The 21,008-nt window shown below is 38.1% G+C and overlaps 1 protein-coding gene across 1 annotated transcript in view; it reads left to right on the plus strand.

Moving 5' to 3' along the window:
* si:dkeyp-14d3.1 (transmembrane protein 132C) overlaps positions 1-21,008 on the plus strand; it is a 433,321-nt gene that overhangs the window by 97,060 nt on the left and 315,253 nt on the right. Inside the window, exon 2 of the mRNA XM_056246615.1 lies at positions 883-1,771. Coding sequence (XP_056102590.1) covers positions 883-1,771 — 889 coding nt within the window. The remainder of the gene's footprint in view (positions 1-882; positions 1,772-21,008) is intronic.

Here is a 21,008-nt window from a genome sequence, read left to right on the forward strand (position 1 = left end):
ATGCAAGTCAATCCACACAAAAACTATTTTGGCTTTGTAATCTTTAATCAAAATCTGAAATTTCCCCTCCCCTCTGCATTGGAGGACCTTCCCTGATGAAGTAGGTTTGACGGTTTGGGTGTCTGCTTAACATCCGTAACCACGCCCCTCCAACTGACAGTAGACAGGCTGAATGAAAACACCTACTTTTCTAGATCCAATCAGGTGCTAGTTGGAAAAAAAGCCACGCCCACTATTTTTCCTCATTTAGTATTCCGTTTCTCTCGGAAATACGTCACAACACTGGAGAAAAGTCGTTTGCAACTTCCAGTTCACGGGGACTTTAATAGCCATTATGAGAACATACTGTATGATATATATATATATATATATATATATATAATCTTTTCATATATAATGTTGTGATTCATCTGTAGCATTTCAAATTTATTTAGTTTTAAGTGTTTTATTTGTTTAGACAAAATAGTACAGCATTTTAATTTTAGCCATTTATCAGTTTATTAGCCATTATCAGAACATATGATATGATATAACTTTATTGTCAGAGAAAGTCTGATATTTGTCTTGCGTTAGTAAGTTCATTCACACTTACAATAACTGTACCACATATACAAGACCTTTACAATCACATAGAAAAAAAGGACATTTAATCAATTTTATTTTAAGATTTTAATCAAGTTTATTTTGTAGCTTAATTAACTCTAATACAGCTTGATGAATGAAGGCATGCTTTAATCTAATTCAATTATATCTTGGGACCGGAAAAATAATGATCAACTTCTTGGTATCAGTCAGAATTGTAATATTCTGTGCACCTTTCTTCTCAAAATACACACATCTAAAGACCCACATAACTCTGACACCTCTTTCCTTTTCTGTCAGTTGCAGACTGTCGAATCCTGGAGAATCTTCAGCGCTACGCCTCCCCTACTTACCTGCCCGTCAACTACCAGCTCCTCAACACAGAGTCCTCCTTCTTTCTTAAGGAGGCCACCCAGGACTTCATGCGCAACTCTAGCTTTCTCTCCAGAACGGAACTGTTCTTCATCTACCAGGCCAGGAAGCCTCCCATCATCAATGCCACGTATGGAACCCTTGCGGTGGAAGAGCCTGTTCCTTTGGATCTCCTCCAGATGCCTGGCTCCTTTGTGGGTTCCTCAACCCTCTTCACCTTCAACTGGAAAGTGCAGACCTTTGTTCTCAATGAAAGGATTTACCTGAACAAACCCAAGGTTCAGGTCTTGTTCTACATCGCCGGGAGGGATTGGGACGACTACAGTGCAGTGGACAAACTTCCCTGCGTACGGATGTTCGCCTTCCATGAAACCCAGGAGGTCCGTGGGAGCTGCAGGTTACGAGGGGACATGGGCGTTTGCGTCGCCGAGCTCGAGCCTCTTCCTGGGTGGTTTGCACCTCCCAGCGTTGTCCCAGGACGGCAGAGGAGTCCGGATATGCCTGAAGGAACACCTGTAGAGCTGTACTACAGCCTTCGGGCCGCAGAAGAAGGGGGTTGTCTTTCCGAGGAGTTAGGGGACAAGAGCGCCGCTCACTCGGATCAAGAGGGATTGTTTGGGTCTCCTAACTCTACACCCATGAGGCGCATCGGAAGTATACGATTATTCCAGTCTCCATCTGTTCCGGAATTATCAGAGCAGCGTTTGGATGGGAATTTTGCAGTGTTGGTACCATCCACGCCTGTTCGGCAAAGGGATACCGTGTCAGCATATGTTGCAGCTTTGCCATACTCACCTGTAGAAATGTTCACTCTCAGGTAAGAGAACTTCATTTGCAAGATGTGGAACTGCATTGAAACTGCCGTGTTAGCAAATAACTATCCACATGAGACCTTTTCCTGTGACTTTCATGGCTGTGTTACAGTAGTGAGGGTTTCTCTAATGAATGCCACAGGAAGCTTCACCATTGACGTCATGGCATTCTATCAGCAGTTAAATAGCAATTTGCTTTGCAGCTTCAAAGATTCATTAAAGCCTTTTTGTTTTGTTTTCTACTCTTTTATTTGAATCGCAACTAATCATACTTTGCCCAGTTATCAGTCTTTGCTCCACTTGGACCTCCATATTTGGTCACATATTTTCTTTGGCATAATCATTTGGCTTTTGAAATGGTTGTGATTAATTCCGGCTGGTGTGCCTGAGATGAATTTTCACTTCATGGTTACTTTACTTAATTTAACTATATTTTTTGTTTACCATGGCAGAGAGAAAGACATCTTCATTTTCAGGTGAAAACATCCAGCCGCACTGAATCTGCGGGTACTAATTAGAATTTGCAGATGCGGCTAAGTGATTTGGGTAATTAACACACAATGCAAATGAGGATGTCATCAATTAGAATGCGCCTCCATTAGCTTAATGACTGCAAGCTCGTCCGATTGTAATCACAGTGGGTGAGAACATTTATAAACCATATGAGACCCAACCAGACAAGAGGTCAAGCCAATTTGTCAGCCCTGCATGTGCACGCAAGATAAGAGGCACTAGGAGAGACGATATCTGGCGTATTTTGAAGAAAATCAGATAGTATATGGATGTCAGCTGGGTTTTCTTTGCTGAATTCACTTGTAAAAGTGAAAGGACAAATCACTTGCTTTTTGAGGGTTGTGTGTGTATGTGGATGCATGTGTGAAGTTTCCATTTGGGTTGTCTAACAGTGTGTGTGTGTGTGTGTGTGTGTGTGTGTGTGTGTGTGTGTGTGTGTGTGTGTGTGTGTGCGTGTGTGTGTGTGTGTGTGTGTGTGTGTGTGTGTGTGTGTGTGTGTGTGTGTGTGTGTGTGTGTGTGTGTGTGTGTGTGTGTGATCAACAACCACTTTACTTGAATGTGCTGATAGGACGATACCCATTTTTATTGTCCCTGGTGTGTGTGTGTGTGTGTGTGTGTGTGTGTGTGTGTGTGTGGTTACTCTACTACTGTAATCATTGGAAAAATTATTCATGAATAAAATATTTATGTGTAGTTATGCAATTTGCATGTTTAATGAGTCTTATGACCAGCAAAATCATGCTTTCATTTTCTCAAGCATAACATTATCCTCTGATTAATTATTGATATACAGCTTTAAATGAAATCAGTGTTAAATAGTCTACAGAGGATCAGGATCATTAAAGAAATTTGAAAGAAACAAATGCACTAATTCTCAATTTTAATGATCCATTAAATGTTTTTTTTTTTCATGAGCTGATGAGTATGAATGTCTCAATTGAGAAATGAAAGCATGACATATTTTTTCATTATGTTTTTGTGAAGTGGAGGAGGGTTGTATATCTCTTCTGAAAATTAGACAGAGATTAATCAAGGTCTGCCTTAATTACCATAAATAATAATGTTCACGTAGAAAATGATAAAATAGTCATATTTTGATTTCATTATTTGTAGTTGCATGTTTATGTTGCTGCTTAATCTGCTTTACAATTATATAGGCTATCTTTTGTAATTAGTTTAAAATGAAGTATATTTTCTAGAATTCATTTTGGCTTATTTGCCTATTACATATTATTTATGTATTACTTATAAATCACTTATTTGGCATATTACTTTAGCAGACACTCTTAATCACTGCATTGCCATGTAAGATTGTATGATGCATTACTATATGGCCAATTATTACGGTGGCCGAGACAGCTCAACGCGCTGCAACTGAAGAAAACACATGCAAATAGAAAAAAACGCGTGCAAATAGAAAAAAACACCTGCAAATTAAAAAAAAACATCTTCATCAGTTTCACAACACACGTGTGCTCCAAATACAGAAACGCGCTGCAAAAGTTCACAACACAACCAAATACAGAAAATGCACTGCAAATAACACAGACCACAATGGAAATGTTTCCAGGGGAACCAAATAAGTGACGAACCCGGCTGGGACGTGCTTACTGCTCGTGAGCGTCCCTGTGCCCTACTCTCTTCGAAGGGCAGATTGCAGAGCCCTTAAAGTGGGCCTTTGGAGTGAGCAGGGCTCTAGTGTGCTGTTATAGCCGTGTGGAGCGTAATTTCCTCATTATTTTCACCTGGGATGTTCCCATGACAACGCAGCACGGCGTCCATCAGCTGGTCTTACCCATCTACCACAGAAATATAATGCTGTTAACATAACGGTTGCAAATACATTTTTATTTTTAGTTTACAAAAAAGCTTTGAAAATATGCGTTATATATCTGTGTGTCTCAACTTTAAAATTTTGGACCCTACATTACCTAACATTTCTTACGAAACTTTTATTTATGAAAATGTAATAACATGAAACAATTTGTACAGTGTAACTGATGTTTAGATAAATATCTTTCCTTCATGTTTTTCTTCTTTATCTTTTTTATTTATTTATTTTAGTTTCCAGCTCATTGTTCTTTTCTCATTTGTATTCTGATGCATATTGTTAATACATTTTGTACATTGTATACAAGTTGTATGTCATAAAAAAATTTAATCTCTGTATGTTTTGCACAAATAAATAAATAAATAAATAAAGTATTATTTTAAGCTGTAAGCACCAGCACGCATAGATTTATGGATATCTATGCCAGCACGTCCCAGCCGGGTTCGTCACTTATTTGGTTCCCCTGGAAACATTTCCGTTGTGTTCTGTGTTATTTGCAGCGCATTTATGTATTTGGTGGTGTTGAGTATTTGGAGCATACATGTGTTATGAAACTGATGAAGATGTATTCTTAATTTGCAGGTGTTTTTTTATTTGCACGCGTTTTTTTCTATTTGCATGCGTTTTTTTCTATTTGCATGCGTTTTATTTTATTTGCATGTGTTTTTTTCTATTTGCACGCGTTTTTTTCTATTTGCATGTGTTTTTTTCTATTTGCATGTGTTTTCTTCAGTTGCAGCGCGTTGAGCTGTCTCGGCCACCGTAAATTATGGCTGGATGGATTTTTTGGGGCATTTTTTTAGATTTTCTCAACAGTTGAAAAAAAAAAAAAAACTAATAAATGCATCGAAATTTGGTTATAATTATCACTTTAGGCTGTGTGGAAAGCGTCCCACAGATACTGTATAAAGTCGGGCTTGTGGAACATCCACCGCCTAACTCCAAAATAAGCAATCAGCCTGTCCCAGAGTAAACAATCTTATTCCAGATGGAAGAGGGGTAATCTTCAGTAAATCCAAATCTACATACATTTGTTTTTCTATCATAGTTGGGACTTTTCATTCACTTTCGATCCACAATGCAGGTACAAACTGACCCACCTCCCCACAACCACATACTCTGTGGATGAACATACAAAAAGCAATTTTGCTAAAATGATTTTATTTATTTTCTCATGCATAATCATTTTTGCTCAGAGGTGGTGTCATTGTGTATTGCTTGTTCCAATTTAAAAGGTGTCCACTTTCAAACTAATTTTGGCAGAACTTCAGCTGCAGAAAAAAGCATTAGCTTTTAAAAAAATGAAAGAATATAATCCAATACCACTGCAGACTCAGAGAGTGTAATGCAAAGACTGCACCAACTACTGTACATAGTTGGGAATGGGAGATGAGACTCTGATTGGTAAATTTAAAATATTATATAGTGATCTTAATCATCTAACTTTTTGTAGGCTAATAACATAATGAGAGAACGTATGAGGCAAGTACACAGTATAAATGATTACACCCCATCTGAACATAACATTTAAAAAAAGAAAAAGAAAATGTGTCCTAGATGTAAAGAAAAATGTCTGAATTTGTTGGGTTTCAGAGGGGTGTAATCATTAGCCGCTTTCCGACCGGAGGGACTTTTGCAGTTCCTAGAACCTAACGTTCCTATAACCCTTTTTTTTCGCGTGTTCCGACCGGACTAAGTTGGGGATTTTTTAGTTCCTCACACCGTAGTTCCTATAACTCTTTCAGTACCTAGTCTAGAGCGAGGACTTTTTTAGTTCCCTTTCCCTAGGTCTATGTTGATTGGTTCAACTTATAAGTCACGCCCACTGTCAACACATTTTCTTCACTGTCTGTTGCAATTCGCCTATGTAGGCTATGCTAACTCATAACTTAAGACAAACATAACGCATTCAACCAGCTAATTGCTAATGCTTGCTAAACTTACCCGTCGTTTTGTTTGCCTCCTGCGCTCTGCTCTTCTATCTTCTTCCATCATATTACTTAAGATCATATTACGCTGGAGCCTTCGTCTTCTGTGTTTCTCTGTACAGAGCTCAAGATCTTTAAACGCCGCCGTTCGTACTCCGTTATTAAGGTCCCGGCAAGGCAGAACAGGGACATTCCGATAGCCTCCTCCACGCTGGTTTGTTGTTGTTGTATGTGGCGCTGCCGCCGCCGTGCTTGCGTCACTCCATTACCTCTCCTACCAGTTCCTATGGCCACTTGGCCAGTGCGAACGCAAACAGCAAAACCGAGTTTGGGGAGAGTAGTTCTTAGAACTGTTTAGAAGTGGACAGTTCCTATAACTAAGTTCCTGTAACTACTTGGTCGGAAAGCGGCTACTCATGCTGTGTGTATCTTAACTTGAGAGGCCAGAACCCCTTTTACATTTAATAGAAAATATAATGAACCACTCAAAATTGACATAATTAGTAATACACAGGGTGATAATAAAAAAGCTTACACAACAACTCTTGCTTATTGATATAAACAAGTAATGTCTCTTTCATCCAAAGCCCTTGTTATATTTGCAACTATTTAATGGACACTTTTTACATTTCTGAGGTTTTCAGAACCAATATATTTTTGGTTGGGTAAACGTAAATAGTGGTGAATGGGAGTATAGTGGTAATGTAGGTGAAGGTGAAACGCGAAAAATTTTAATATCGTGCAAAAGTTCATTTATTTCCAGAGCCGAACAGTAACGGAGTACATTTACTTGAGTACAGTACTTAAGTACACTTTTGAGGGATACTTTACTCTTTAGGGTACTTTACTCGAGTATCATTTTTGGGGAGTACTCATGACTTTATTCAAGTAAATTTGAGAGACAAATATTGAAAATGACTTGATTTTACTTTCAATTCCTTTTACATTCTCCAAGGTATTAACATTAACATTTTTCATAACTCCATGTAGGACATTTCTGTACATAAATGTAAGCACTGTGGCAGTAGTAATGCAATATTTAGAAAATGTACTCTTGTACTCTTGATACTCAAGTACTTTTAATAACAAGTACTTCAGTACTTTTACTTAAGTAGACATCTGACTGTAGTACTTTTACTTGTACTTGAGTAAAATTTTGCAAGGGCTATCTGTACTTTTACTCAAGTAATGAAGCTGTGTACTCTCTCCGCCTCTGTTTATTTCAGTAATTCAACTTAAAGGGTGAAACTAATATATTATATAGACTCATTACATGCAAAGTGAGATATTTAAAGCCTTAATTTGTTATAATTTTGATGATTATGGCTTACAGCTTATGAAAACCTTTTCACAATATTCTAATTTTGAATTTGGGGTTTTCTCACTTTCTCTCATGTTATCCAGAGACTATTTATATAGAGACATGCCACTTACTCAATCCTCAATACAACTATATAGGGAAAACCCGTAACGCCAAAGATGGCGGTTGTATGCACATGTCCCGCCCCTCCCGCTGGAAAGCCAATCGTCTGCCTTTAACAGTCAAGCCGGGAAACATTTAAGCCTATCGTCTGGTTCCACTGACGCATGCGCACAGTTGAGGTTTGCGACAGTGGAAAATACGTTACTGTTTGAAAAGGCGGCAGATTTGATATGCAGTGTATGTGTGCGTTGTGTAAATATCAGACATCCCAAGTGTCTACCGCATATTTATAGCGGCTCCCTGATGCCCAAAATTAGTTCAAATCTCCCGGAAACTAGAGCGAGCGAGCGAGACCTCACACATATTGTGTTTCAAACCGTGCAGCGCGCGCACGTCAGAGGGAGAGAACCCTTGCGCATGCGTAGTAAAGTATAACCTGTGGGGGAAAAGGCGTTTTAAACCTTATTTTGGGGCAAAGTTATCAAACTTTTTCAGCGATTTTTATCATATTTTACTGCTGTTTCTATACATGCAGTTTTTATGTCCCGGTGACCAGTGAAAGTGCAGTTCTGACTCTCTGCCCATTCATTTAGATAGGAGCCTGGTCTTGTTAGTCCGAAATAGCTGCCCGGAGGCGTTGCCAAGATGGCGGCCGAGTGGCATGACTTGCCTAAAAGGACTTTGTGTTATCTCACTTTGCATGTCATTTCTCTTATTAGGTTATTAGCTTACAAAAAGTTAGATGATTAAGATCACTATATAATATTTTAATATCTAATTTGCTGGGTTTAAGCTGGGTTTAATCATTTTCTGGGTTTAATTTTGTTCCTCTGTATTCTGTAGCAAATTCTGAAAAGGCATTTGTAAGCTATAATTCATGCTGTGTATCTTAACTTGAGAAGCCAGAACCCCATTTACATTTAATAGAAAACATAATGAACCACTTATATTACGTAAAAATGTATAAAAATGTGGGTACATTTGCAATGCTATTAACCATGGAAATGCGTCATTACAGACTGTAAATATCTCTTAACAACACAATGCAATCACTAGTAAAACTTCCTGTTAATAATGTATCTGGGAAGAATCTATTCTATATTAACAATGCATTAGATCACATTACACATTAATAAACCACAATAAATAAAACAAATTAAGTGATGTCTCATGTCTCAAGTCATGAGCTCGCGAGTTCCCGTTTCCTCGCGTGTAGATCTGTTATCCTCTCGCGGAAGTCATTTACCGCGCGCGCCAGCATCCGTTGTGCGCTCGGTTATTATTGGCATCGATTTTCCACCATACATGACTCTCATTATGGTGTAGTCATGGACATCCAACTTTCTTATGCAATAGGGTCAGATTCACATTGTAACATTCATCACTTGCAAGCATTTTCCCTTCTGATAAAGGACAGTAGATTTTCAATGTCAAAACCATTTCAAGCAATTTATTATCCACCTTTATCTTTAACTGAAGTAATAGGTCCAGTCGTGAGTCACAGCTGATATTGGCTGTATTCGAGTCTCTTGCAGTCTGGTGTAATCTTTTCTGTTGAGTGAATAGCATCATTTAGGTAACATCTGCTTACATGTAGATATATAAAGCACTGAGGTCTTGGACATGGCGATTCTTTTTTCCCAAGGCATTGTTGAGGCAAAGCACTGCACACTTTGCAAGAATTGTCCTCATCACAATCATTAGTTAAATCTTGCATTGCTCTATCTGTAATTCACTTGCTCTATTTGCAGGTGACTGGAGGATTGCATGTAAGTTGCTAAGTTGCTTTGATTTGCGTGTGTATCAGATTTTTTTTTCCAATTTCGGGTTCAAGATGAAAGCAGCAACTCTTATTCCCCATGCTACATATGCACGCTGTTTTTATTCTCGTGGCTGACTAAAGAAAGTTTCTGACTTTTGCAAGAAAACTCTTTAAATTAGTTATTTGAGCTTCTTAAAAATAATTAAGGGAAAAAGTTCTTGTTTATCAGCTCCCTGTTCTGGATTGTTGACCTGACTGGTTGATCTTGTGTGTGTGTGTGTGTGTGTGTGTGTGTGTGTGTGTGTGTGTGTGTGTGTGTGTGTGTGTGTGTGTGTGTGTGTGTGTGTGTGTGTGTGTGTGTGTGTGTGTGTGTGTGTGTGTGTGTGTGTGTGTGTGTGTGTGTGTGTGTGTGTTTAAGAGAAAAAGAAAAAGAAAAAGAAATTCATACCAGTTTGGAATAACTTGAGGGGGAGTAAACGATGACACTTGAACTATCCCTTTAAAAGTGGTCTAAACAACTTCTACACTATCTTTTTAAACTGTTCTGTATATTGTGAAGTTCCCATGAAAAGATTCCTCTGTGATCCCTTAAACAAAGATAGCAGGTTTCAGATTGTGTATTGTACTTCTGGGGGTTCTGTGTGCAACTTGAACAACTTCCGTTCAGATGAATAGGAACATACTTGATTCAGACTGTTTTTTTAAACTCGATCAGCTGATTCATTGGAAAGACCCAACCAAAAAGAAGCATTCGCTCACACCCCGGACATCGCAGAAAGGCAAATGGGTTTGGAATGACAGTCGGTACATGACCCGGACATTTCAAATTTTCCGTGAAATATTATTTCAAACAGTGCTTGATAATGTTCCCCAAAGATATTTAGAAATTCATTGCGCCGTTTAGTGGCAGTCATCAAATCAAATCAAATATATTTATATAGCGCTTTTCACAATACAGTTTGTATCAAAGCTGCTTCACAGTATCAATCCAAACAACTTAACAGTGTTTGTTTATTACTGGAAAAAGACTTTTTCAAGTTTGGTATAGCTGATTAGTGGTATGATGGGTCATTTTATTTGAATATCCCCAACTGAGCAAGCCAAAGGCAACAGTGGCAAGGAACCGAAAAACTCCATCAAGTGACCCGATGGTGTCCTAAAACTCCATCAGATGACCCAATGGAGAAAAAAAAAACCTTGGGAGAACCCAGGCTGAGTCGGGGCCAGTTCTCCTCTGGCGTTTATGAAGTAGAGGCCAGCCCTGGCCGTTATAAGGGCCTTTTTATAAAGTGACATACTGTCTTTCCACGCGATTCTAAAGACCTCTAAGTCATCCAAGAGATTTGTCCATTATACACTGATTTCTGAAAAGCTGTCCATCAATGAGGTTACAAAATAATGGCACCTCTGCAGGCATCATAAGTCAAGGGTGATTTATGATCTGCAATGTAGTAGAAATATATTGAGGGGTGAATATTTATGGCTGGAGCTCATGAAGTAGCAATCATAATGTTGTCTTAGTTGGAAAAAAGTACCTTATTAGGGTTTAGTTGAATATTTGTGTCATATTGCCCGTCTTTTGCTATATATGCTGGATGGGTGCAAGCACTGACAGGATAAAGTGTTTGCGCTTCTCAAACAGTTTTTGTTGTTTTAGTCATTCACCCCCCACTAAGAACAATCTACAGAGTATTTGGATGCTGAACATTGGATTCAGAAGCTGTCAGCTGTAATTAATAGAAAAGAGCAAGATAGATTTGTACTGGTATGCGTGAGTGTGTATATGTCTGTTTCTGTTTACATCAAGCAAGTGTGTGAATACCAAGAGCAGAGCCTATTTAAAGGGAATCAATTTGTCCCATCTTTAAAAGGCAGTGCATCAGTGGGCACATTATCTGTGATTCTGCCTCATTATACACACTGATGGACAGCAGTAACTACTGCAGTCACCTCACCCTCAGCTGGACGCGTCAACAGGTGCACAGACTGGCTGCTTTACAAATCAAAGCTACTTTATCTCATTTCATGATTTTCTCTTTGCATTTGGACCATGACAAAAGAACCAAAATATATGATTATTCATGACTGGCATCTGGCATCTGGGAAAAAAACAAATTCACAGATGATGTAACAACACCAAAAAAGACTTGATAAAATGGATAGTTCTGAATGGTCAATACAGAATTCCAGTCGCACCTAAAATCATGAGCTCACCGCTATAGCAACTCTCAAATATTAGTACATGGTGGTCCGAACTAAGGAACTAAGGGTTCTCCGATCAGGATTTTTGGGGCCGATCACTGAAAGCAGTATCGGGCAATACAGATCACCGATACCGATCACCGAAATAAATAATACTACATGATAAATAGAAGGCTTTAAATTTTAAGCCTTCAATTTAACATGTATTATTATATAATTATTTAGCTATTCTTAACAACAATGTATAGGCCTATAAAATATTAAAATTAAGAGATGATAAAGTATCATGAACTGACAACTCTTTACAAATCTTTGCATGAATTAACAACTCTTTATTTATTGGCAAGCAACATGTGCAACTCTCTTTGAGGTGATTAGAAATAGCTTTGAAAAAAAATACTGCATAGCCTTCACTGTATAAATTAAATATCGATTGATCCTGCTAAGTCTACTAAAGAGCAGTGAGTGATTTTCCCTGTGTCTTTTGTTGCTTGATTAACATTAAGGACACAGACAGCAATTATATTAGGCCGCTGTCACTTTAAGACCTAATGCACAAATCCAGTATACTGATATATATGCAATTTATTTCCCAACTGTTTATTTTCACCTAAGACGTAACTGACTGTGAATATTTGACCATTTAGGCTCAAACCTGAAGCCCAACGTATACTGCACCCACACTGAAAGCCACTTCTCTTTCGTGGCATAAGGGAACTCTTTTTATTATCAAGCACATCCTGCAGTTAAGCAACACTAGATTGCATTTTATGACAATCACTGATTTAGCTGATTTGGATGTTCAATTTGGGAGGAACGAAAGCGCACCACTGTGAAGGAAAGAAAGGCAGAAAAATCGGCCTAGTAAAACAGCTCTAGTTTCTTGCTGTCATTGCTGTAGGGTTGCTGTCGTTGCAATGTCTCCGCAGTGACATTGCAAATGTATTGTATTTTTCAGACACCTGGTAGAACTGCCAGACTGGTGAATGTAGTCAAGCTATTTTAGCTGCACATAGAAACATTGTCTTGCAGGTTTTGCGTCATCAGGTTGGCTCCTCTGATCGGACTTCTGAAATATCAATCAGAGCACCCTCAGTGCTAACAATGCCATGGTTATGGGCTCGATTCAGGGAATGCATGAACTTAAAATAAAAAGCGCACGGCATCAGTACATTGCAACTTGCTTTGGATCTGCCAAATGCATGAATGTAATTTTGAGAGAATATTCTCTAGCACAATATTGGGCCATGATTAGGGGGTCCACTGAAAATGTTAAAGAGAGAGAAAAAGATAAAATGTATATTTGGACCACTATTCATTGTGAAAAGGGCTATACAAATACATTGAATTAAAAAATAATATATTAATAATTATTTTAAATAAAATTTTCAGTTTTTAAAAAAGATTTTTTATTTTACATACTGTACTTTTAACAAACTTTAAAACAATGCTGTCCTTGTAATATTACACTTATTGTTTTTCTGATCACACAGTAGAAAGTCGGAGAAAACATAGCTGCCTTTATATTTTAGAAAGAAGGTCCTTAGCAAGGAAGGAGCTCATTGTATTTGGGGGTTCTTGGCGTCAAAAAGTTTGAAAATCTTGATGATGCTACTTTTGATGAAAATGTGTCCTTAATATTGTACAAGGAACTAATATATATATATATATATATATATATATATATATATATCAGCAAATAAATAGTCAAATATAGTTAATGTATTTTTTATTTTACTTTTTTTAAATTTGACTCTTTTGTTACTTTGTTGCAGCCCAATTTAGCTGTTGAATGTTTTCTGGCACAAATAGAAAAGTTGCTTGTCCTCAAACATAAGGAACTTGCCCTTCACAAACACATGCACACAAACAAATGCACATCTACCTAATAAAGGAACTGTTAATTAGCAGCCTTTTGCTCAGACGCCACTCCACTGACCAATAGTCTGACCTCTCATCAACCTTTGTTTCTTCTGCTTTCTCTTTTTCAACTCAGCGTGACTCAGAAACTCTCGCTAATGCTCTCAAACTCCAGGATCAACTAATTAACAGACCAAGCAGAATCCAAACAGGCACCAGCTCAAGCACCTGCATATTTTGAACTCTTCCTGAACACTGATGAATACTTGATTACGCCTGGTGTGCGAGAGCTCATTATTTCTGTATATTGAGTGATGTTTTGTGATGTTTTTCTTTGGACGTTTCTTCAACCGGTTTATATGGACTGTCTGGTTGCTAGGTAAGTGTAGCTAGAGCTAAGAAGTATCTTAAGAATTAAAGCCAGAAATTAGCTTCATGAAAATGATGTAAGCACATTTGTCATGTTTCTCTTGTCAAACAGTTGTTTTGGATGATGCTTGCAAAGTGGTCCAGACACTACGAGGTTGGTTTTATTAGCCAATTTAATACACTGTTGTGTTTATACATCTCACAAAGCCACATACTCAAATCTTTTCCACTTAAAAAAATTGGTATTGGTATTTATCTCTAGTTTGTCTAATTATCTCTGTTATCTATAATCAGCTTTGCATGTTCACTACCCTTCTAAAGAAAGATGAAATATTAGGCATGCTGCAAAACAGCACCAACCTGCAGAGGCATGGACTCTACAAGACCCCCGAAAGGTGTCCTGTGGTATCTGGCACCAATACGTTAGCAGCAGATCCTTCAAGTCCTGTAGAATGTGAGGTGGAGCCACTGTAGATCGAACCTGTTGGTCCTGCACATCCCACAGATGCTCACTTGGATTGGGATCTGGGGAATTTGGAAGCCAGAGCAACACCTTGAACTCTTTATCATGTTCCTTAAGCCATTCCTTAACAATGTGTGCAGTGTGGCAGGGTGCAATATCCTGCTGAAAGAGGCCACTTCCACCAGGGAGCACCACTGTCATGAAGGTGAACTTCATCCACTGCTCCAATGTCCAGTTCCGAAGCTCATGTGTCCACTATAGGCACTTTTCATGGTGGACAGGGGTCTGCAGCTATGCAGTGTCATAGCAGTGTCATAGCCTTCGATGCCCTCATGCATCAGTCAGCCTTGGGCGCCCAACACCCTGTCACCGGTTTGTCTCTCCTCAGACCACTGTTGGTAAATTCGCACCACTGCTGACCGAGAGCAACCCACAAGCCTGGCCGTTTCAGAGATGCTCTGACTCAGCCTCCTTGCTATAACAACTTGACCCTTATCAAAGTTGCTCCAATCTTTATTCCTGCCAATTTCTCCTGCATCAAACATGTTGTCAAACATTATGAAAACTGATTGTCTGTTTATCATCTAATCTACCCAGACCTTAATATGTGACCATGTTGAGATGATGAATGATATTCGCTTCACCTTTGACTGGCCATATTGGTTTGGCTTATTAGTGTATGTGCAGTACCAACCAATGCCAGTAAATAATAAAAAAAATAATAATAAATACAAAATCTCCAAACTTGGATGATAGCCGATGTGGTTCCAGTATATTGTGCATCCTTCATCCCTACTTTGAAAGCATTACATTTGTATAAAAGCATCTATTTATAACAGTTATAACATTGTCATTTCCTAGCAACTGAGTAAGCCAAAACCAACAGATTAGCATCATCCTGATGAGAATATCTCACGAATGTTTGCACAGCCTCTCCGAACTTTAGACTTGGTTTTTCCCTCAGAATAGAATGGAAAGATTCAGCTCTGATTGGAGTATAGTAAGGCTCTTCTCTTATCTGACTCATTATTTTGGACTTTTGCCATGAAGGAACCTTTTGTTTACTGCAAATATTGTATGTCTTACAGTATCAGTGTCACTGCTTAGTGCCACAGTGTGTTATGTTTTCAGTTGTGTATGGCGACTCCAGCGCTAACTGATATCAAATAATGCTGGCTGGCAACAACAAGCACTTATTAAGCTTTAAATACCTTTCATGTCAATGATTTGCATGATTAAAGAATGTTTAATGAGCTTCCTTATATTAGGACAGAATATTCATGGCAGCATTTTCCTTATTTTTGTAAATCCAGTAAATTACTCTAAAGCATGTTGATGTAGCCCACATATTCAGGAGATTATAATTCCATTATTAGTGGGATCAACCAGCCTTCACTTTTACCAATTAGTGTTTAAAGGCATAATTGGAAATGCAAATCGTCATTGTTTTCAGTGTTATTCCATTGTATTAAATCCTGTAAAAACACACGCTTGCTTGTCTGATGGATTCATCTAGTATCTATAATCAGGCATCTACACAATGCTTTTAAATAATGTGTGTCATACGGGTCAGTGACATGACACTGATCATTTTTGTCTAGACCTATAAATTTATTCAGAAATGCATAAAAAAATACAATTTATTTGAACAGTGACTTGAATCTCTGCTCATTTAGGCTCCACTCATAATAACCTCCTTTTTAGATTCAGTCAGTTTTAGCAGCATTAGACATGTCTGACGAAGTCTTTTATTTTTATCTTGCCTTCATTCCTCTCACGTATCTAATAACATGCTGCCATAGTTCTGGGTCAATAGGTGAAGCAAGGCGGCAGTGTCTTTATGCTGAGTTCGCTTGTTGGACTTAAGCCTAATACGTTCTTACATTTTTATTAGGAAGCAGATTGGATAACACAAGCGCCAGATTTGTTCCTGAGCCAATATGTCACTTGTGTCTTTATCGGATGATTCCTAGGCTGGAAGATTTAGAGCAAGAATCCTGATAATTGAATATATGATACGCATGCTTTAGGAAAGGTTAGCATAATTCCTTAACTGTATACCGTGGAGGTGTTACTATGAATGGAATCAATAGCACAACAGTGTTAGTTCTACTATGCTACACTGTCTTTCTGTTAATCAAGAAATTATAAGCAATTATTACCAAACATTGATTTAATGGAGATTTTGTGTCTCCTCATAAGAATGCCAAAATGTATTATTGTACTGCTGTAACTGGCAACTAATTTCCTTAACTGTGTAAGTTTTATTTCTCTCGTATCACTCTGTGGATTCTTTCTTCTGAAATGATACAATTATTTTCAACTTAATGTTTCATGTCCATTATATCTTACAAAGATCGGAGCTGTGGTGTAACACATTTATCCAGGGTGCTAATGTGGGAAATTTGGGTTTGAATCTGGTCTACTTCATCCCCTTCTCTCTTTTCTCCACATAATTTCTCTCTACTTTGACTTATATTATATATATATATATATATATATATATATATATATATATATATATATATATATATATATAATCAGTTTTAACATGTCACTATCAATACACTATAAATGCCGAAATGAATCTGCAGAAGTCAGGTGGTACAAGAGCTCTGTATGTTGTCTATGTTCATTATTATAGTAATGTTATGAACTTTGGTAATTTAGACATGAGGTAATTTAACGGCGTCTCTTTGCAGACTCTGCTGTGTGCGTTTGTGTGTTTCTGAGAAGTTGTGGCTTTAGAGACGCTCTGAAAGGAGGGTGGGATCTTATACTTTCAAAGCTAGCTTGCTAATACTAGCCTCTCCGAAATTGCCTAACCTACCTTTTAAGTAGCAATGTAATTGGTATGAAAATAAGAGACATTTCGACCTCTCAAATAGACTCTTACATAGTTCATATACTGTACAGTGAGAATGGTGTACTAAACCTTGATTTGCACTGAACAATCCTATACTTCATCTGGCTGTGTTCCATATTTCTTTTATTTCGTTTTGTTTATTTATTTATTTTGATACTCCTTGGGATGTCAGATGTATTCTCAGTGTGCCCCATATCTGCGACACAAATTCAGGAAAGAAAACAGAAACACCGGGGGGCTATAATTCCTGTTCTTGGCTCAGGAGAGAATGAGTCACATTCTCTGCCTTACAAACTCAAGAAAAGAACCAAATGACAATCTCTTTCTGGAAAAGTACAGAGTCATTTACTCTGTAAATGTGCCAATACAACTAAATTGCAGTGGTAACTATCTGTTGCAATCTGAATGTATGATTTTATTGTGTTTCATATTTCATTGTATTTTTTTTAAAAAAAGGATAAAAACCCTTTAAGGTGAAATCTAAATTGGTCGTTTGCTTTCTGTGCTAATATACTCCCAAAAAATATTACAAACGTTCAATTTAGGAAAAAATATTGGCATTGTGTCGTTCACTCAGGGGTTTGTATAAATTTGCGTCCAATCAAATGCTTTTAAGAATGAGACTGTCCCTCCCACTAATAAAATGTTTATTAATTACAGTAGCAATAGCAAATGATTGTCTATGGCTATGATGTTGCAAAAGCCTATTGGTTATTTTAAATTGGAAATAAGTTGAATTACAACTTCTTTTTTCGATTTTTTTGCTGTGCAATTTGTGGGGATGAAATACACCACCCATGAATCCTAAAGATAAATATCCACCAATCAGAGAAACACAGCAAAACAAATTATATTATATTATATTATATTATATTATATTATATTATATTATATTATATTATATTATATTATATTATATTATATTTAAAACTACATGCAGTTTATTTGTTGCATTGCAAGTTATGTGATTGAGTCAATGTTCAATAGGGTATTTGCAAAACACAAAACATTAAGGATACAGAGTGTAACTTTTTGTCTGATTTCCATATATATATATATATTGTATATATATTGAGGTCTCCTACAATAGGTTTACATGCATTCAAGGTCAAAAAACACTTCTTATTATATACTGTGGCGAGCAGGACGAGGCCGAGAGCCGTGAGAGAACGTCACGAGGCCGGTGGCATGATTACTGATGAGCGACACCTGCGCAACGCACCGGTCTCGTATCTCTTACGGAAGAGCGGAAGCATTAAAGGAGGAGCGACGACAGTGAAGAGCGAGAGAGGCCAGGCCTGGATTTTATGTTGTGTTTTATGTTTTATTATAATTATGTGACAGCAGTCGTCTGTGAGGGGCTGCTGTCTTTTACTTTCATTTTGTATTTACATTTAGTCATTTAGCAGACGCTTTTATCCAAAGCGACTTACAACTGAGGACTAAAGCAAGCGAGTCATCGTGAAGAGGCAAACACAACGCAAGAAGTGCTCAAAATACAAAGTTCAGGCACTGCTCAGAGTAGCATAATCCAGACAAGGGAGGATTTAAAGGAAAAAGAAAGATTTTTTTTTTATTATTATTATTTTATGAGGTTAAAGGGTTAGTTCACCCAAAAATGAAAATTATGTCATTAATGACTCACCCTCATGTCGTTCCAAGCCCGTAAGACCTCCGTTCATCTTCGGAACACGGAAGTTTAAGATATTTTAGATTTAGTCCGAGAGTTTTCTGTCCCTGCATTGAAAATGTATGTACGGTATACTGTCCTTGTCCAGAAAGGAAATAAAGACATCATCAAAGTAGTCCATGTGACATCAGTGGGTTAGTTAGAATTTTTTGAAGCATCAAAAATACATTTTGGTCCAAAAATAACAAAAACTACTTTATTCAGCATTGTATTGTCTTCCGGTTCTGTTGTCAATCCGCGTTCACGAGTCCGCAGTGACGCTGCTGACGTGTATCTGGTGCGTCAGTGCTTCGTTTACAGTCTGAGGGAGACGCACGCTGTAAACAAAACAATCTTCGCAAACATGTCTAAGGATTTCGACACAGAGGAAGACTTGCATTTTTTTGCCCAGCCATATTTATCTGAACACAAATACACGGACGCACCAGATAACACGTCAGCAACGTCTTACGTCACCAGCGCCACTGCGGACTCGTGAACGCGGATTGACAACAGAACCGGAAGACAATGCTGAATAAAGTCATAGTTTTTGTTATTTTTGGACCAAAATGTATTTTCGATGCTTCTGGACTACTTTGATGATGTCTTTATTTCCTTTCTGGACAAGGACAGTATACCGTACATACTTTTTCAATGGAGGGACAGAAAGCTCTCTGACTAGATCTAAAATATCTTACAGTAAACTGTGTTCCGAAGATGAACGGAGGTCTTACGGGCTTGGAACGACATGAGGGTGAGTCATTAATGACATAATTTTCATTTTTGGGTGAACTAACCCTTTAAGTGCTCACGGAAGAGATGAGTTTTCAGCTGTCTTTTGAATGCTGTCAGGGATTCTGCATTCCGGATGAGGGTGGGGAGATCATTCCACCAGCATGGAACCGTCAATGTGAATGATCTGGAGAGGGATTTTGTGGCTCTTTGTGATCCACGAGCCGTCGCTCATTGACCCATCATAGGCTTCTGGTAGGGATGTAGACTCGTAGAAGCGAGTGAAAGTAGGACGGAGCTGAGTCTGTGGTACATCTGTAAGCAAGTGTCAATGCCTTGAACTTGATACGAGCAGCGAGTGGTAGCCAGTGCAGAGAGATGAACAGAGGAGTGACGGGGGCCCTTTTGGGCTCGTTGAAGACAAGACGAGCTGCAGCATTCTGGATCATTTATAGAGGTTTAGTTGCACATGAGGGAAGTCCAGCCAGAAGAGAATTGCAGTAATCAAGCCTAGAGATAACCAGGGCCTGCATGAGAAGTTGTGTTGCATGCTCAGTTAGGAAAGGCCTGATCTTCCTGATGTTTTGCAGTGTAAACCTGCATGATCGAGCTATCTTTGTAATGTGGTCTGTGAAGGTCAGCTGGTCATCAAATGTTACTGCAAGATTTCTGACCGACCTTGATGGGGTGATTGAAGTTGAATCTAGCTGGATAGTGATGTCGTGTTGTAGAGACGGATTAGCAGGGAGGATGAAAAGCTCAGTCTTTGCCAGTGTAATATAGAAATTCCTGTATTTGTTTTATTTTGTTATTAGTCTTTACATGTTCGCCGGTTCCCGCCTCCTTCTTCCTATAACAATGAACTGCGTTACATGTACATTGGACATCACCTCACTTCTCAAAGAGTCTGAAAAAAAATTGTTCAAAGGATTCGGTCTCAAAAACTCCTCCTTTCCTAAAACCTACTCTGCTCTCATTGGTCAGAATGTCCAGTCTGTTGTGATGGGTCTACTGCTTACAGCACTTGTCGAAACTAAAGACCCATTACCAGATCTGAATTTCAGCTCCGAATGCACTTATATACACAGTGATACAAACAGTAACAATGGCATCAGAAACACCACATCAAATTAAGCTCGAGTCCTCTTCGTTTTGCAAAGTGGATTTTCTTTAAAAGTGAGAAAACAGCATATTTTCGACCTGTCGACTACACAAACAAAACTCTTACAACTACAGTGTTTGAGGGTCAAAGTAGATGTTGTTTGCAAGCAGCCAATGAAGACCATAGGCTGGCATTAGTCAAATTATGCAAACTTACATAGGGTTTGTAATAGGAAGGTAGAATGGATTTTCTAACATCTCGTTTCAGCAGTTCAGAATAGTTTCTTTTGTTTAGTAACTTTCTTTGTTATGCACTTTGATATTTAAAATTTGCAGACCTTTTACATTCATAAATTGCTATATTACACACTACTGTACATGAAAGGTAATATTCGAAAAAGTATACGGGCACAGTTGCACTCTATTTGGACTCAAACATGTTATTTGTTGTTTTTCTTATGTCACAATTGTATTTTCCTCATAGAACCTTCCTGCTTTTTCACAACCACTTACCCTTAAACA

The sequence above is a fragment of the Rhinichthys klamathensis genome, unplaced genomic scaffold (assembly GCF_029890125.1).
Source record: "Rhinichthys klamathensis goyatoka isolate OS25496 unplaced genomic scaffold, OSU_Roscu_1.1 h1tg000040l_1, whole genome shotgun sequence".
Taxonomy (NCBI): domain Eukaryota; kingdom Metazoa; phylum Chordata; class Actinopteri; order Cypriniformes; family Leuciscidae; genus Rhinichthys; species Rhinichthys klamathensis.